Raw genomic sequence first — 17,675 nt, forward strand, 5'->3', positions numbered from 1 at the left:
TTATTTTTCTTCTACAGAATACCTTACAGATAATTGAATTTTATTTAAGATATTATTTCGCACAAAAATAGCAACTCTCAGTTGCACAAAAGCCTGTTAAATTTGAATCATGATCAAATTGAATCATAAGAACCAATCAAAGCAGTCTTCCTTTCAGAGAAAACCTATTATTAGTTGTCGTTTGCATTTAATCAGGATTAAAAGTTATCATACTTTTGTGCAACTGGGGGTCTAGATTACAATAATCGTACAAAATGCAATATAATCTTTGTGAGAGAAAAGGTACCGAGGATAACATCTGTCGGAACTTATATAATCCTCGGAAAAATTTATTATCTATCGTTATTCTTTCTATTGAATTTGAATTTTTATGGAAAAAATAGCTTAATGTTATTAAAAAAATTTCAGATTGACAAGAGATGAGTGCAATGAGCGCTTCACCGGTTAAGCCGCCGATAACAGGTGCACCGCCCCCTTCGGCTGGAGGCGGTCCGGCCCCCACTGCGGCCAAGGCAGTAGTGCCGCCTCCAAGCGGTGTCGTTCCCTCGGGACTAGTTGTGCCGCCCCCAGGAAACTCTCCTTCCAAGATGCCTACTGCCTCCAGTCCCAGTAAGGTGATACCGCCCCCGGGTGGAGGTGCCGCCTCCAGACCTCTTAGTCTGATAGCCGAACACAAGGTGCCGCCCCCGCAGATTCCCGCCTCCGTTCAGCCGTTGCCTGCCTCAATACAGGCGCCGCCTCCACAGATCCGGACCACCCCTGAGAAACCGCGAGATACCGCCCCTCAACAGCAGCCTGTTTCTTTGCAGGTAAGTTTTATGAATAGATTGCAGCAAATTTGTAATTTACAAAACAGTATAAATAGATCGTACAACAGTTAGACAAGAACTGAAAATTTAAAGAATCAGAAGGTACGATATAAATACTGTGCAGAAAAAAATACAAATGTAAGCAAACTATGGTACATTTTGCTTTGACAGCAGAAGAGTATCTTGTTTATTTCATTGTTTTTTTATGATGTCACTGTATTAGAAACCCCTGAAGACATAAAAAAACCCCAGTAATTCTCGATTATGAAAAATGTTCAACATGCACTAGCCTCTAAAATAAGATACTTTAAATAAAAAATAATGAAAAATGAGTTTTATTTACATTAAAATACAATCAAATTAATAGAATGTACATGATATTCAAAATACAATATAATACTATTTTTGTATGAAAATGATCAATTTCAATGATTAGAAATAAAATAGAAACCTCTGTATAAAGTTTCTTGAATCACTTATCTTTACTATCCATCCCGTACTGAGCCTGATTTTCACTTTCCAAGGTATTTTTCGCACTAGTCCCTTTAAAACCGTTCTTTTGAAGAACCTGCCTATTACAAGGAAAGCAAAGGTTTCATGTCGTGTCTTATTTTTGTTTATAATAATAGTAATAATAAACTTTACTTCGCCAACATACAAAATACGATTTTAGTAGAAAATATCTCAAATTGGTAATACAATAATAATTGAAATATACATATATAATAATAGAAATGAATAATACATTTCAAATGAATAAATAGAATTGGCAGAGCTAGCAAAGCGAATTGTTTATTTATTCATTGGATAGAGCAAACAAACAGGCTGACCAAAACTTCTATTTCTTAATTTTGTCAAGTCGTCCAGACAGATTTTAGAACAATTTTTGTGTGCCCAATTAGTTAGATAGAACGTTAGAAGATACACAGGCATCCTTATGTGACTAGAAAAAAATAATATACGAGAATAATTAACATGAAAATGTAAATTGAACAAATTTTTAATAAAATTTACTGGTCGTCATAAATTTTGTAGACAGACTTTGGAATGACTGGTGTTTTTGTTGAAGGTACCAAAGCCAACAGCGAACGGCATGGCACCTGACCAGCAACCGCCTCCACTCGCCAACAACACAGCCGCCATTTCGCTGGCGCCGCCTCCACAGCAGGTGGCTCCGCCCCCTGCCGCCCCCGCAGCTGTGCCGCCCCCTGCGCCTGCCGCAGCCAAGCCGCCCTCTGAGAACCACTCTTCCAAGGCGGCCGCCGTAGCCAACAATGCTAGCGCTGCGCCCACGCCTTCCAATACAGGTCAGCATTGCTTCAATTCTATTAGGAGTAAGTTTGTTATTCGATCCTTGTTTAAAAATTTCTCCAATAAGTGAATATTTTCCATTTTGAAAATGAATGAGTGGTATAAACTAGAGACCCCTGGGTTAAAGAACTCGCTCATGAACTGTTGTATTGATCTCTGAGATATTTTAAAAGTATGATATTATTACAGTAGTAGGTTGGTTCCATGGGAATCCTATTCCAATTGAAAAAAAAACTTATGTCCGTAAAGTTGGATCCGTCTTATGGATCCAACTTCATTTCGAATCCGGCTTCATTTTGAATCCAAATTCATTTTTCAAATGGGAAGGTGGTCATGTGATACATGATTTTGATACAGAATTTCAAAGGAAAATTAATGGCGAAACCCGTACCGTACATCTTAAACCGTTTCAATGATCTCAACATTTGAAGGTACTAATAAATGATATGAATGAGTACCTATACATTGAATAATCAACTGTTAGTGAACACTAGTAGCTTCTACTCACAAATTTAACACTTTGAACAAAAAAAAATAATAGCAACTGCTATGACAAGTAGTATTATCAATTACGTGTATGTTACAGACAGGCAGACAGACGTTAACGGAAGCGAGTTAATATAGAACTTATAAATTGATGTTTATTAGTATTATTCAGCTGAAATCATGTGTCGGCGCATAAAGTCTTTCTGTGTGATATCTCCCAAATAGCATCACTTTCTTAAATGAATGGAAACATTAAATAAATAGCATGAAATTAATTCCAGCTGACTAAATAATAATAAAATCAAAACAAATTTTTTCCTCATGCACTTTCAATGTTATCTTTATATCCTGGAAAAGGACAAAGGAGTGAGTCAATTTTGTTGTCCAACGAACTTGACCTGTAAAAAGGTTTGAAGAATTCGTGCTCAAAATTTGAAGCTGATTGATCAATTTCCTCCAAAGTTCTTGTCGAACATACAAACAGACAGAAAACGACTCTGGCCTTCAGTAAGTCAAAAGTGAGAACTTCGCTAACGCTCTCGTTCAATTATTATAATTTTAAACATCTAAATTCGAAAATATGGTTTGTATTTTGTATACATATTTTTGAACTAAAAATTTTGTTGAAGTGAAAACCTACAAGACATAACCCTATTTCGGACTTTTTAATGTTACTTAAATTTGGGGGAGAAATAGTAAAAGGCAAGGTCGGTAGAAATATCTTTCTATAGACCTTGGTACAAGATATCCTTAGTTTTTCTCATCCGATTTATGCTTTTTGTATAAAAACATATTGCTTGAATATATTTATATTTATTTAATATATATTTTCTGTAGGGTATCATTTTTGCCTCATAAATATATTATCTCTATATAAACTTGCTATTGTGAGATTTACATGGAACTGTGAGCATTGCTAGAACGGAGGCTTGCTGTGGAAAAATATTTAATCCAAATTGTTAGAATTGCTTCAACGGATACTCTTGCTATTGTGCCTACACCATTTTTATATTGCAGTAATGGACGTTTGCTCACCGCCTATTACTCACCATTTAATCACCGTTGAACTTTTTAACAGACTTTTGTATAAACGTGCCATTATCTTATCATAATTATATCGATAAAAATAATGATACTGAATGTTGAGAAAGGATTTCAATGTACTTTTAATGCTCCCTGCACTGTAAATCAATAAACTAATTGATTAATGCAATTATTTTGATGTGGAAGTGAAAATTATATGCTCTAATTACCGAGTTCAAATAGAATGTTAATTAAAGGAAAAAATAAACAATATTTTAATGATTTTGAGAGGTAACATTTTTAAAGTATGGTTTCAAATGCAAATAAAACTCTATCTCAAGATTTTCTAGCTTGTTTGAAATATTTTTGAAACTTTGTGTAACATTATGTTGAATTATTTTTCTTGGCAATAAATATAATTTCAATTGGAATTGACAGGGTCAGCATCAGCCACGCAGCCATCTAAACCGGAAATTGGTAGTTCGCCGCTGGCGGCCAGCAAGCCGCCAACCGCAGCCGCAACTGCGGCCGAACCGGTCAAAACGAACAACGCCGCCCCCGCTCCAGCCGCCACCAACTCGTCATCCTCACCTTCGAAGGCGGCTGCCGCACCGCCCTCTGCCGCCTCCAAGGCAGCCAGTGCGGCCCCCGCCGCCCACAAGGTTGTACCGCCTCCGGCTGCTGCCCCCAAAGAGACCGCCTGTCAGAAGCCCCCTGCGACCAGTGCCAGTCCTAATGCTGCCTCCAAGGTAGGCTGCACTAAAATGAATAGGCGTTTCTATGTTTCATATGGGTATTTCACATTTTACATTCAATATTACATTTCTTACTCTATTGAATACGTTATTTTACAAAAGATCTCCACTAACAACAGGACATGAACATGTTCATCATTCAAGTTTTGTTATCAGCGAGATGCTCCAACTAAAACAGCTGCTTGACAGCAGCTGCTAACATAAAATAACTACTAGCATAGCCACCTCTAATACATGTATTAGAGGTGGCTATGCTACCTTTTACAAAAGATCTCTTTTTGAATACATGTATTAGAGGTGGCTATGCTACTAGTTACTAAGAAAAAATAAGAGATACAGTACATGCGATCCACATAAAAATAAGCAAATTAATAAGAAGTGTAAGAAAAGCATAAGTAATTGAAAGTAAACCAAGTATTAATATCACATCTGGTTAAGAAGTTGAACATCTGGTAGCGTTCGCTATTTATCTATTTAAATTGAATCCTTGAAATGAACGTACTCATGATTTACTTTTTGTTGAATGTGAAGGTTGCCGCTGCACCTGCCGCCCCTACATCAGCCGCCGCCACCAGCCAGCAAACGCCACCCCTAGTGGCAGCCAGCAGCAGTCCGGTGAAGGCAGCGCCACCCTCCAAACCAGTAGCGGAGACAGTGCCGCCTCCAGCACCGACAGCTGCTGCTGCTGCTGCCGCCCCTAAGGCAGCCACCCCTCCTCCGGCCGCAGCCACACCCAAAGCCGAAATGAAGGTGGCCACCATACCGCGCGGCAGTAAACGGAAACGCGAACCAAAGGTTACTAATTCTTTTGATCACTTTGTGTCAGTTGCTTAAAAGCCGGTTAATTGTGATTAATTTCACGAGAGCAAATCAAAGAAACCAAAAAGCCTTCTCTGATTGGTTCTTGGGGAATGAATCTCGATTAAAATTTAACCGGCTTTAGTGCAACCGGGCCTCTGTCGACTAAATCATACCTACTGCTCCAGTTCTTGATTTCCTGCCGACCACGACAAAGACTTGAATGTTTTACTCACATTTGAGTTTTATCATCTAAATTGGCAATTATTTTTCCAACTACAAATCCTTATTCGTTTGGACGATTTGGTCGGTTGACATTTAAGATTTTGTTTTTTTTTGTAAGAGTTAATTCTTATATTTCGTAAAGCGTTATAAAATTTGGTTTTTGGAAAATTAAATGAATTTATTCATTCATTTCAGAGTTTGGTCATGTGAACTTGTGGAGGTTATGATTTTATCAATGATTGTTATAAAAGGAGTAAATTTCACTGGAATTGTTAATGGATAATATGGGATATTAGTCTTTTGTTTCTTTTTGTGGCTCTCAACATGCATTCTGGATAATATTTCAAATTCTTATCCTCCTCTTATTTTTCATCAAAATTGGAAGCATATGAAGGATTATAATTAATATTAAAGTAATTGTTGAACATATTTTATCAATTAATATCATAGAAATTTAAGATTGACAAAAGAAAATGAATGTTCTATAATAGAATTCTATATGTGCGGAATATTTGTGAGATAAAATCAGTTATTATTTGCAGTTATTATTTTACCTATAAATAATAAATCAATATATAATAAAGCAACTATAATTTATAAATAATCTAAGATAATTTTGTATATTTTTTCCTTTTTTGGAACCATTCAACTACATTTCCTTCTGTCTGTTTCTGTCCTAACGAGTAGAACTTTCTTGTAAAGCACTCCTCTAGCCGACGGTATAACAATGAAATTATGGTTACTATTATCAGTTCTAAAAATTTAATAATTAAGATTTCGTCGATATTTATTTACTCTTGTATTTTGGTTTGGATTGCTTAGACTCCATCGGCAACACCGGAAGCGTCGGCGTCGAAGGGAAGTGAAGCGGATGACCGGAAGTCGAAGAGAGTGCGCCTGCCCACTCAGCCCTACCAGAGTCCCATTCCCGAGTTGACGCTCATCGCCAAGCTCAACAAGACAGCCACGCCGGCCAAGGCCCACGATGAACGCCTCATTGCCTTCTACAAGTCTGTATAACCCCCCAACCACATTACATTCTATTTCTATTATATTAACTAGTAGTAAGTAGTAGAAGTAGTTACTATTAAAACTACAGTAAAGTAGAAGTAGTAGTAAATAGTATACTATAGTAGCCATACTACTACTTTAGTAACTAGTTACAATAGAGAGGTCCACGTTATAATGACAGTAAAGAAAGATAGGAGAACAATGTTGCCAAGTCTCTTAAATTGACTCCATTTTGCCACTGATTGTACACAGCACTTACTCAGTTCATCCCATTAAATTCTAATAATAGTTTTAATTTCCTTGATTAATAATTAATTTCATGTCAAATTAATTAAACTCATCAATAAAATATCTTTTTTCATAATTTGATCCAAAACTTTGCTTTCATAACTAAGATCAGATTATCATTTTCATACAAACCTGAAATGGCGGCTAATTTAAAAAGCTGTGATCTGAACTTCAAAATAACAGAAATTAAGTTATTTGGTAGGTATTCTATTCTAATTTCTTTTAAAAATAATATAAATTATATTTATAATAAGCTAATTTTATTAGAAATAATTCTGAAAAAACCTTTCAATATTATTTATACCGGTACTAGTAGGCCTAACCTATAAGTTACCGGTACACCGGTAGACTAACTGAAGCATGGACAAAGTCTACGATGGTCAGCAAAGTTATCAACTTTTAAACTGTCAATCCAGGTAAATTTGTGTTTCTTATACGGTAATATCTAAAATTTATTTCATTTATTCAAAAATACATTTTAAATCAATAATTATGCTACTTGTGTACTGAAGTATTTTGGCAGAATGAAGAAAAAAAGGCGGCTGAGAACTTTTTGTTCAAATTTGTACAGTCACTGTCAAAAGTAAAAATGAAATATTTTTGGCCAATTGACAACATTGCAAAGCTAGAGAGAGAGAGAGAGATAGCTCTATCTGCTGTGTTGCATGATAGACAAGGATAGCAACACTATTGTCAATCGTTTACTGCCATTATAAAGTGAACCTCACTAGAGTATAGTTACTAGTTGTATTAAAGTAACGTGTGACGTTTCACTAAACAGCTTCAACTGTTAGAAATGATTTACATTGAGCTCCTCTTTGGTCACCTGTAGGCCTACAGCGTTCTTCGCCTGTACACCAATAGTGAGATTTTTTTATTGAATACTAGCAGGTAACCCGTGTTCCGCAAGGGTCTATTTTAAAACTTGAAGAACTGAAAACTTGACGTAATAAAATCTTGAAGAATTGAAAAAAGGCCTATAACCAACCATCCTCAGATAATTACGTTATAACCTGAAAACTCACTCTAGATAGTATTTTTCCTCAGTATCTGTTTTTGGAGAAACTGTTTGGAGTGAATGAGATTGGATGGAGGATCATCTTGAACAAATTCAGATAGGAATCTTCTCTTTACTTTTCATTTGCTATTATTATCCAAATAACTGCATTATCACGTTTCTATACTTATTGGTGTCTCAATTTTTTCACCTTTAGATTATTTTATTTTGTATTGAATTTGTTGGCTTGTACTGTCGAATACGAGTTTAGAATTGTTCCGTCTGAAGGCTTTTAAGGTTGCAAGATAGAAATATGACAGTATTAAATTGCATTACAGATATAATAATAATTAACTTGAAGATTTCTGGAATTATTGAAATGTGATTGAGTACTCTCAGTTATTGAATAGTTTCAGTTATTGAAAATTAAATTAAATTAATTTCGAATTGTTTTTGAAATTTAAAAATGGTGATAAATTTGTTCCAGAAACGAATTTCTGGCCGTGCGAAACGCGGAAGGCAGTTTCTACATTTGCCAAGCGATGCAGAATATCTACAAGAGCAGTGCGAAAATCAAAATTCGTTGGCTGTCTGAAGAGGGTGGGAAGGGAGTATACTCGCCTGACTTCTATGACACAACAGGTACAAGACATTGACATCTTATATTACTATTAACTTTTATAAATACTATGTCTTTAAGTTTTATCAAAATAAACATTCAATTGTGTATTATTTAAATATAAGAGTATTAGGCGTGTATTATTTAAATATAAGAGTATTAGGCCCGTTTCCTTGGAGACTTATTGAATTCAATGGACCATTCATTGTATCTATAGGTTTATATCATTACCTCTAGATTCAATAACCCTGTAGATTCAATGGCCCAAGCATTGTAAACGAGTCAAGAAATTAACAGCCGATCAATTTTATACATACATAAGCTCAAACTTTGCTATTTTGTCCATCCTTCCGATGAATAGATTATTGTGTGTCCTAACCTCTTTCCTTCTTGACAAACTTCTAGAATTTTTTAACGATCTTGGCAAGTTCCTATTTCTGACTTGATGTTCGATTCGTCCGTTGTGGTTTCGCTTGTATGCTTGACGATAACTATCGAATGCTACAATAAACTTCCAAATACCAATACAAATTTTTTGATTGAGTTCCTTGGACAATAAGATTGACTAGCTCCTTCATCCTTGATACGGCGATATAGTATACATGCTCAATATGACTATATATCATAATATATGCTACTGATAGAATCAGTCATTCCAGGCTTGCAAATAACTATGGAAAATTTAAAATCGTTCCTTGTACTTTTCAACATATTTATTTTTCATGCTTTAATTTGGAATTAATCAAGAGTTTCTATGATTTATCAGACTCGTTTTAGAGACTCTTTATTAACAAGATAATATATACCAACAATAGTTAGTTAATTAATAATTATTAGGTAATAATAGTTAGTTAATTGTTAATATTTATTAACAAGACTAAATATATTTTTGGATAGAAATTGAACTCCAACCTCCCACAGTAAGAGCATAACCTATTTTTATGGACATGTTATTATACCGTATATTATAATATATAAAATAATTTGAATTGAATTTTATATATTAAAAATATAAAATTTGGGAAGAGAATAGTTTTGGGCTATGCCTGTTGTTCTTTCCTGATCATATTCATAAATGATTCGTGATAATTGTATTAATGAATAAATAAAGTGTCTGAATCACTCCTTGTATTTTTCAACATATTTATTTCTCTATCTATAAATTAACTTTATCTATATTTCAGATTTCGACTGTATCCTGACCAACCTGAACATGCAGAAATTGGAGAAAGAGAAGTACCGTCTTCCCGAGGTGGAATTGCAGCGCACAGAGAGCATACTGAAAAGGGCAATTGACGTTGAGAAGGGAGTTTCCGAGAAGCCCCCTGTCACCGAAGAACACCCTGATGGACGTAAGTCTCAGCATTCGCCTCAGCAGTCCTCAAACTAGCACTATTTATTTGTTTATTCTTATGGGTTTTATTTGCAGATAGATCCTTTTGGAAGTTCTGCCTTGCCGTATTACTCAATCACTCAATGTCATTTCTTATATACACTCAAGTTTATTGAGTTCTTCAAGGGCTGACGAAAGGTGTAACAGCCGAAGACCATACATTCTACGTGAAATTTGTAACAAAATTTGTCAAGTAAAATTTTCTTATATCGACCTTAGTTTTCGAGTCTTTATCAACCTTAGTTTACCATATCCTTGGTTTTCAAAATATCGATTTCTCGATATTTTTGAAAAAACATCAATAATTAGAAAACTATCAGTCAAAATCCAATTCTTAGGATATGGTTGGGAAGAGGAAGAAATATTCAATAAGATTCATTAGATTTGTTCCTTTGTTTGGATTTTTTTTTAATTTTTAGAAGCTACCATACCATACTGTTTGAAGTTTGGCTGTGAACTCGACGAATGTACTTTTTCGCCACACTGCACAGAAAGCAGCTGTTTTCCAGTCCCTACGTAGATCTGAAAGACATTGTTTGCAGATGACTCTCGTCTGACGTCAGAACAGGTTTCTTTCCGGCCTAGGCCGGAAAGAGTACCCGTTCCAGCCGCTAACATGGAACTAAGAAAGGTGATCAAAAAAGAGCTGATCAAAAAACTTTTCATTATTTGTGTTCATTATTCAATAATTAAAACATTTATAATAATATCATCTTATTGTTATTTGAAAGAATAAAAAAGTATAAACTCAACCTCCCACATAATTGAACATCATCTTTTAGGTTATTTAGACAAATCAGAATAAAAAATAAAAATACTTGGACAATTTCCCTGATGTTCAGATTTGACTGATAGTTTTCTAGTTATTGATGTTTTTCAAAAATATCGAAAATTCATACATCTTGAAAACTAAGGTCGTATAAGAAAATGTTGCTGGACATTTTTTTTTTCAAATTTCATGTTGAATCTATGGTCTTCGGCTGTTCATAGCTGATATGATAGCTGTCTCACTCTCGTGAGACATCCTGTATTTTGATATGGTTGTACGTATATGGCAGCATATATTATGTTATTGGATATATTATATTGTCGCTTGTCTTCCAATCAAAATTGAAGGATTTGAGTTTATGTTTATCTTCCTATGAAAAACACTTAGTTTCTTCAAACAACTCACAAATAACATTTAATTAGAATTATAGATTGAATACAGATTCAAATTAAGATTGTTTTGAAGCTTCATCAGTGAATTTCTCTCAGATTTTTGAATTTTTTTGTTTTCCCCTTTTTCTTTTTTTTTAAGGTTAATCAGTGATAGGTGTCGAGTTGAATTTCGTATTTTCTCTCAGGATTTCACTCCTGTAATTATACGCATAGGTTTATTTGCAAATCCATATAACTTGTCACAATCTGATCGATATTTCGACGGAATACATATTTCTCCAACATTATCAAAATGTATGTAGGTGTAATGGGTGCCTAATGTAGACACAACTCCAGTAATAAGTTCTCCGGAGATAAATGATAGTTTTGCATGGGACACTCGATTTATTTTTCCAACCTTCAATTAGCTACTGTAAACTATATGACCAGCTGGGTTTCTCATTATGCATTCAATGGTTTATGTCTTGCTGTTCATGTTGCTTCTTTTGTCTGTGGCGAATAAAGATGTCTAATATTGCAGATGTCACTCGTGCAGATAAACCACTGGTTTCATTTATTTGTTTCTAATTATTTTTGCAGTGGATTTGTCGCTGTTCCGTGACGAGTCGCAGCTGAAGAAGAAGGCAGCGCGGAAAGCGGCGGCTGCGGCTGCAGCTGCTGCAGAAACGCCCAAGAAGAAGCGGGGAGCAGCTGCTGCTGCGCAGAAACCAGCGCGCACCTCGCAGCGACGCGGCCGCGGACGCCCTGCCAAGGTGGTCGTCGCCCAAGAGGAGGAAAGTGAGGAGGACGAGTCGGAGGAGGAGGAGGAGGAGAGTAGCGAGGAGGAGGAGGAGCAGGAGGATAGCAAGAAGCTAAAGAGGAAGGTTGGTATCAACATCATAGGGCTGTGGCCACCATAGAGCTGATCCTGATTTGAAATAATGCTTTTGAACCTCACTTGTACATCATAGGATACGATGTTATTAGCAATACATATTATTTAAAATTACATTATTTAAACTTGCATGGGATGAGAATGTGAATTTTACTAACGACAAAGTCAGTAAAGGCTTATTTGTTATCAAAAACATCGTAAAACTTGTTCCAATGTCAGTTTCTAGAATCGTATACACTACTCACTCACTGAATACACTTTTCTTTTCGTACACATGTGGCTTATGGCATAAAATTGTGACACTCATGTGATGCGACTTCACTAAAGAGTGTTATTAACTAGTGACATCACTGACAAGTGATTTTGAATTTGTTTTCAGATAACAGCCACCCCAACGACAAGCAAAAAGAAAGAGGTGGCAACGCCAGCAACCACGGGCCGGGGGCGTAAGGCGCGTGGGGCGGTAGCAGCCGCCGCCCCCACACCAACGACCTCCAAGCGTGCGACACCCAAACCGCCCCCAGCGGCTGCTGCCGCCGCCAAGAAGAAACCCGCAGAAGAAACCACTGCCAAAGGGGCAGCAGCCGCCACCGGAAAGCGGAAAAGGTCCGTTGAGAGTGCGCCACCCCCAGTGCAGGCGGCTGCGGGGGCAGCGAAACGCGCGCGGAAGGCAGAGGCGGCGTCACCAGACGCCACCGCGTCTCCAGCGGCGGCTAGTAGTAGCGACGAGAAGGCGTCCAAAACGAGAAGTGAGTAGTTGATCATGTTGTATTTTTTGTTTTGTATTATAAATAATATACTAGCAGGTAACCCATGCTTTGCACTGAGGAACATTTTTTTTTGTTGAAAAATGCAATCTCCTTATCTCCAGGAAACATTGAATAATGATTTATAATTTTGTCAGAATCACGTGAATAATCTTTTTCAGAGTTGAGAATTATCAGCAAAAAAACTGATATTGATAGACCCTATAATTCTAAATTTTTTGATAATTCGAGATAATAACGAAAATGTGAAATGCTGGACAGTTAGAAATACACCCATAATGACGGCTAGTCGAGCCACAGTATGAATAAAATGTACACTATTTTGACATTCAGAACAGTTTTACGGTCATTTTTACCTAAAAATTATGATTCATGTATTTGTTTCATTGCATTTTGTATATTTTCTTTGGAATGGTGTCCTAACATTTTATTTTCATGGTGGGGCAGAACATCCGAAATGATCTCTCTGCCAATAAAAGCATTAAGATTAAATAAATTACATTTTATTCAAATATTCATAATTAATAAATACAAGATATATGTGAAGTTTCATAATGCTATTGTTATATTGGCAATAAATGAATGAAATGGTAGAGTTGAAAAATGATAATTTTCGTATACGTCAACGTCAACCATTGTTCTTATCTTCCTGTACAGTTTCTTATTAATATTGATTGTTGAGTAGTGCCCTATTTTGCCCCCTCACCACCTGTGAATTCTAAATTGTTGCAATTGATTTGACGCCGTTAAAGTTTTTTTTTTTAGTTAGCTACTCTACTGGTTTAGAGTGGATTCATTCGTCAATATTTATTTATGAAGTATGTAATGATCAATTTTATTGTAAATTAGTGATCCGTGGTCTAATGGATATAGTGATTGTGTAGCAGCCTAGAGGTCCTGTATTCAATCCCGAATATTTTTAGCCGGGTCATTCCTCGGTTATCGGATGGGCACGTTAATTGTCGGTCCCTGCTGATATATAATTGTCTACTCATTTGTCATTTGTCATAATTGTCTACTGATATATAGTCTAATTGTAAACTATATAGCTGATACCGTATATACGGCATAAATTATATACTCAGACGAAGTGAAACTTTCGTCAGGGAATCGCCACCAATAAAAGCCATACGATTATATTTTTTTATTGGCAATTCATATTTTTTTCTGAATTGCAATTGAAGATGGCTGTAATATATTATAAAGTTTTCTGTTGATTTTGCATGGTGTTTACGATTTCGGACTGAGACTTGATGATTTGAAAGATTTCTGTTGGTGGCTTTGAATTTGCTAGATGTGTTTTAATATACAGTGATTCAGGTAGAATGGAATGTTTTCGAATATCAGTTGCTGTTACTGAATTTGGATTTTTAAATGTTTAATATTTTGTTTTGTTCTGTAGCTGATAACGTTTTGTGTGTGGGTGTGTAGATTAGTAATGAACTGATAGTAGGAGATAGTAAGTTGAAGCTGGAGTTTTCTGTGAAGTAGTGAGGGTGATATTGTGGTGGATATCCTGATTGAATAAAAAGGGTGTCTCTAGTTGTCATAACCCTTATTTATTAAAATATAGAGAAACTAGTTTTGCTTTTTCATGACTCATCCACAAACTATTAACAAGCTTAGATATTCAGGACCAGTTTCACATTTTTATGACATTTTATTATTAATCTATTTACAATTTTTTACAATCAATACCACCTTTTCACCAATCTAATACAATTTATTTAACCCTCTTCAAATGTGAAAGTTCGCCTTTTTAGCATACTATGTGGTGTACTTCAGTGAGCATGCTTTTAAAAATTTATCAATAACCTCTGTAACAAACTTCTCATTATTCAAATTTAAATTGATATAATTTCCATAAAAATATATTTACAGAAAATGAGATGAACAAAATACATAGGTTATCTTATATACTTCAATTGTTTTTTGAGATTTATAAACAGTTCTAAAGTAAAGCCCAAGCGTCATCACTAGTGAAAATGATTGCTGATCAACACCCAAAATATAAATTTTTCAACTACAAAGACTAAAAATCAAAATAATTCTGGTTACAGAAAACTTTTAACTATACTAAACACATTTTTTTAGAGAAGAGTGGTGGTTACACTTTTTCGGGATACCCTCATGTCTTGAAAAGTTTATATAAGTAATCTTCAATGGAGTACTATGGTTTTAGGTAAACTAAATGTCTCATAGATATGTGAGACTCATTTTGAACTGCCAATATTCCTTATAAAAGATTATAATGTTCATTTATGAAAAATATCAATGCTTCAAATTGAACCAATGCGGGCGGACAGTTGATTGTGAATGTCACTTTAATCAAGTAGTAGATTTTTATTTGAGTTGATTTTTAATTTGGGGAGTTGTTTGTGTTGTAGCAAGGTGTCACTCTTTTCGTCGGCTGTCCTTTCCCCAGTGCTCCCTCGTTGCAGCGCAGGTATTTACTTGTGTAAAAGTTCTGACGAAAATTTACAGGTACGGTGGCGGCACCGGCTAACGGCAGTACGGTGACACCAGTGGCGACGGCGGCTACAGACAGTACAACGACCGCTGCCAACGATACGTCACCCACCAAGGACAGGGAGCGCAGGGCTGCCGCCGCTAAAACGCGCAAGAAGTAGACTATATATTTTGCCAAGTGAATTCTATACTTGTGTAGTGTGTGTACATATACAGTAATATTATAAGACAGTATGGGTATGCAAAGCAGCATATACATTAATGTTATGAGACATTTTTGGTATGCAATACAGCATACGTTTACAGTAATCTTGTGAGAGTGTGGGTATGCAGTACAGTAAGAGAGGCAGTGTTGTGGCTATGTTATGCAATGAGCATGGGAGACAGTGTGGGTATACACAGTAATGTTATCAGACAGTAATTGGGTATGAAATACAGCAGCAAGGATTATATGGTTAAAGTGAGGGACATTTTGGACACTGATGCAGTGGTCTATGTAGCCAATTGAGTAGTTTTACAAGTTGAAATGTTGCCCTCCCTTGTGTACCTTGTCAAGGCCAGTTTGTATTACCACTTGTTGCCATACATCTGTTCTGTCAGCTGGAAGTTGTGCAACTTGTTGCAATGCAAACAGGTGGGGTGCACTAGATTTTTGATAAGGTTTCTGGAGTATTTTTGTTGTCGTTCTGTGAGTGAGCTGTTGAATTGTTTTAATGGGTATAAATCGATTATAAAGCGTTTAATTTATTGTTCAGGAAACAGTAGTTTTGGAAACATTGAAGCTTATTGTTTAGTTGATTTCTATTCACAATAGAAGAATGTATGTATTGTATATGAATTTGTTTATTATCATGGAAAAACAAGAAAAAATATGTTATATGCAGAAGCATAAAAAATACATGCAAATATATTATATAATAATTATATTGGGGGAAATGATTACTATGAATTGAATTGACACTAACAAAGCGAGGTTAAAAACCTTATTTACTGAAGGGAGAAGGTCCATTCTAAGTTCAAGATTAGAACAAGATAAAGTTCAAGATAATAATCTTAATTTAAAACGGCATTTTAAGGTGTGTCCTTTGTATTGAATGAAAAAGACTAAGAACTTGTCAAAAAACCACTGATTTATTGATAATTAGAAAGACCGGTTTCGGTTATTACACCATTGTCAATCTCTGATAAGTTTATCAGAGATTGACAATGGTGTAATAACCGAAACCGGTCTTTCTAATTATCAATAAATCAGTGGTTTTTTGACAATTTCTTAGTCTTTTTCATTCAATATGAATAATTACCACAATATCAACTTCTCAACTACACAAAAAATGTGTCCTTTGTCCTTCAAACTCGAAGATTCGAAGATATTATCGCGTTATTAGTTGATAGTATTTGTATTGAGGCAATGAATTTGTTTATTAATAGGATTTCTTTCCACTAAAAAAGGGGGAATTTCTTCCGTAATAGATAGGTTATGTAAAAGAATTTGAAAAGCGTTATGAAATATGTTAATAACGACAATATGAACTACTTGGAAAGCACTATCAAAAATCAAGTGTACAGACAGTGTCTTATTGTCATCTTTCCCCTCCCCCCACTCCTCGTCGGCCATCTGTTATTGCCCCCACTACTCTATCATCAACCCCTTCCCTCTCCCCCCGTTTCCAGTACAGCGCCAATCTAAAAAGTCTATCAAAGAGCGCGGGACGCCATTTTATTTTAATTAGGGGTCTGTTTTGTGAGATTTATTTTCTTGGATCAAACTAAGGGTCATATTATCCCGTTCAAATTTAGTTGAATCTATCTTTGAATTACGATGGAATAATATTTTATTAAGATATAAGAATGCAATTGTTATTTGAATTTCTAATTAATAACTTATTCTTTTTATCACAGTGAGTAAACCAAGATAATAGCTTTCTTAAGACAGGCCTCAAAGTTCTTCCATTTGATGTTATCTTTCTTCTATTGTTTGAATTCATTGGTATTGCTTATGGTGTTCTTTCATCTTCCTTTAAGGTTTGAATTCGTGAAGTAGAAAAGATGAGTGTTTTGCTGTTGGGAAAATGAAATTGTAAAGTAGTAACTGTGGTAGTTATTGAATACTTCAACAATAATATTCTCAATGTGATTTGGATTCTATACAGTGTTACTGTATGTTATAGTATTTTTGGATTGAATACGAAGCAGTGAAATTCATTACGATACATAGAATACAGTTGAAAGAAAAATAGTTTCAGCTCAATCCTTTATAAAGTTGGGTTGAACATTTGATTGTGAACTGTATTAAAAACAAATTTCTGTATTGGACGAATATAATTGAAAAATGGTAAAAGGCTTCCATATTTTAGTTAATCGACACAACCTACTGGGCAAATTCAAGCCTTATTATGAAGTTGGGTTGAACAATTTGATAGTGAACTGTATTGGAAACAAATTTCTATATTGGACGAATGTAATTGAAAAATGGAAAAAGTCTTCCATATTTTAGTTAATCGGCACAAACCTACTGGGCGAATTCAAACCTTATTTTGAAAAAATATATATTAATGTTAATGTAGTAAAAACAATAGTTATTAAACCAATACGAGAGATCTTATTTAAAATGCATAATTGATTCGAAAGTGCAAGACAGTGCAATAAATTTATAGTTTTAAAAAGTTTCAGGGAAAATTTACAGCTTCCA

General features: G+C 35.2%; 1 protein-coding gene across 1 annotated transcript; it reads left to right on the forward strand.

The window, feature by feature from the left end:
• Positions 1-417: 417 nt before the first annotated feature.
• LOC111049141 (nascent polypeptide-associated complex subunit alpha, muscle-specific form) lies at positions 418-16,153 on the forward strand (the record flags this gene model as incomplete). Its single annotated transcript, XM_039432827.1, is given in 10 exon segments — positions 418-809; positions 1,879-2,116; positions 4,068-4,378; positions 4,916-5,179; positions 6,230-6,417; positions 8,191-8,345; positions 9,507-9,674; positions 11,456-11,739; positions 12,130-12,499; positions 15,002-16,153. Coding segments are annotated over 10 exon segments (2,514 nt in total). The 3' UTR covers positions 15,148-16,153.
• Positions 16,154-17,675: the final 1,522 nt, after the last annotated feature.

Source organism: Nilaparvata lugens, chromosome 7, assembly GCF_014356525.2.
Source record: "Nilaparvata lugens isolate BPH chromosome 7, ASM1435652v1, whole genome shotgun sequence".
Classification (NCBI taxonomy): domain Eukaryota; kingdom Metazoa; phylum Arthropoda; class Insecta; order Hemiptera; family Delphacidae; genus Nilaparvata; species Nilaparvata lugens.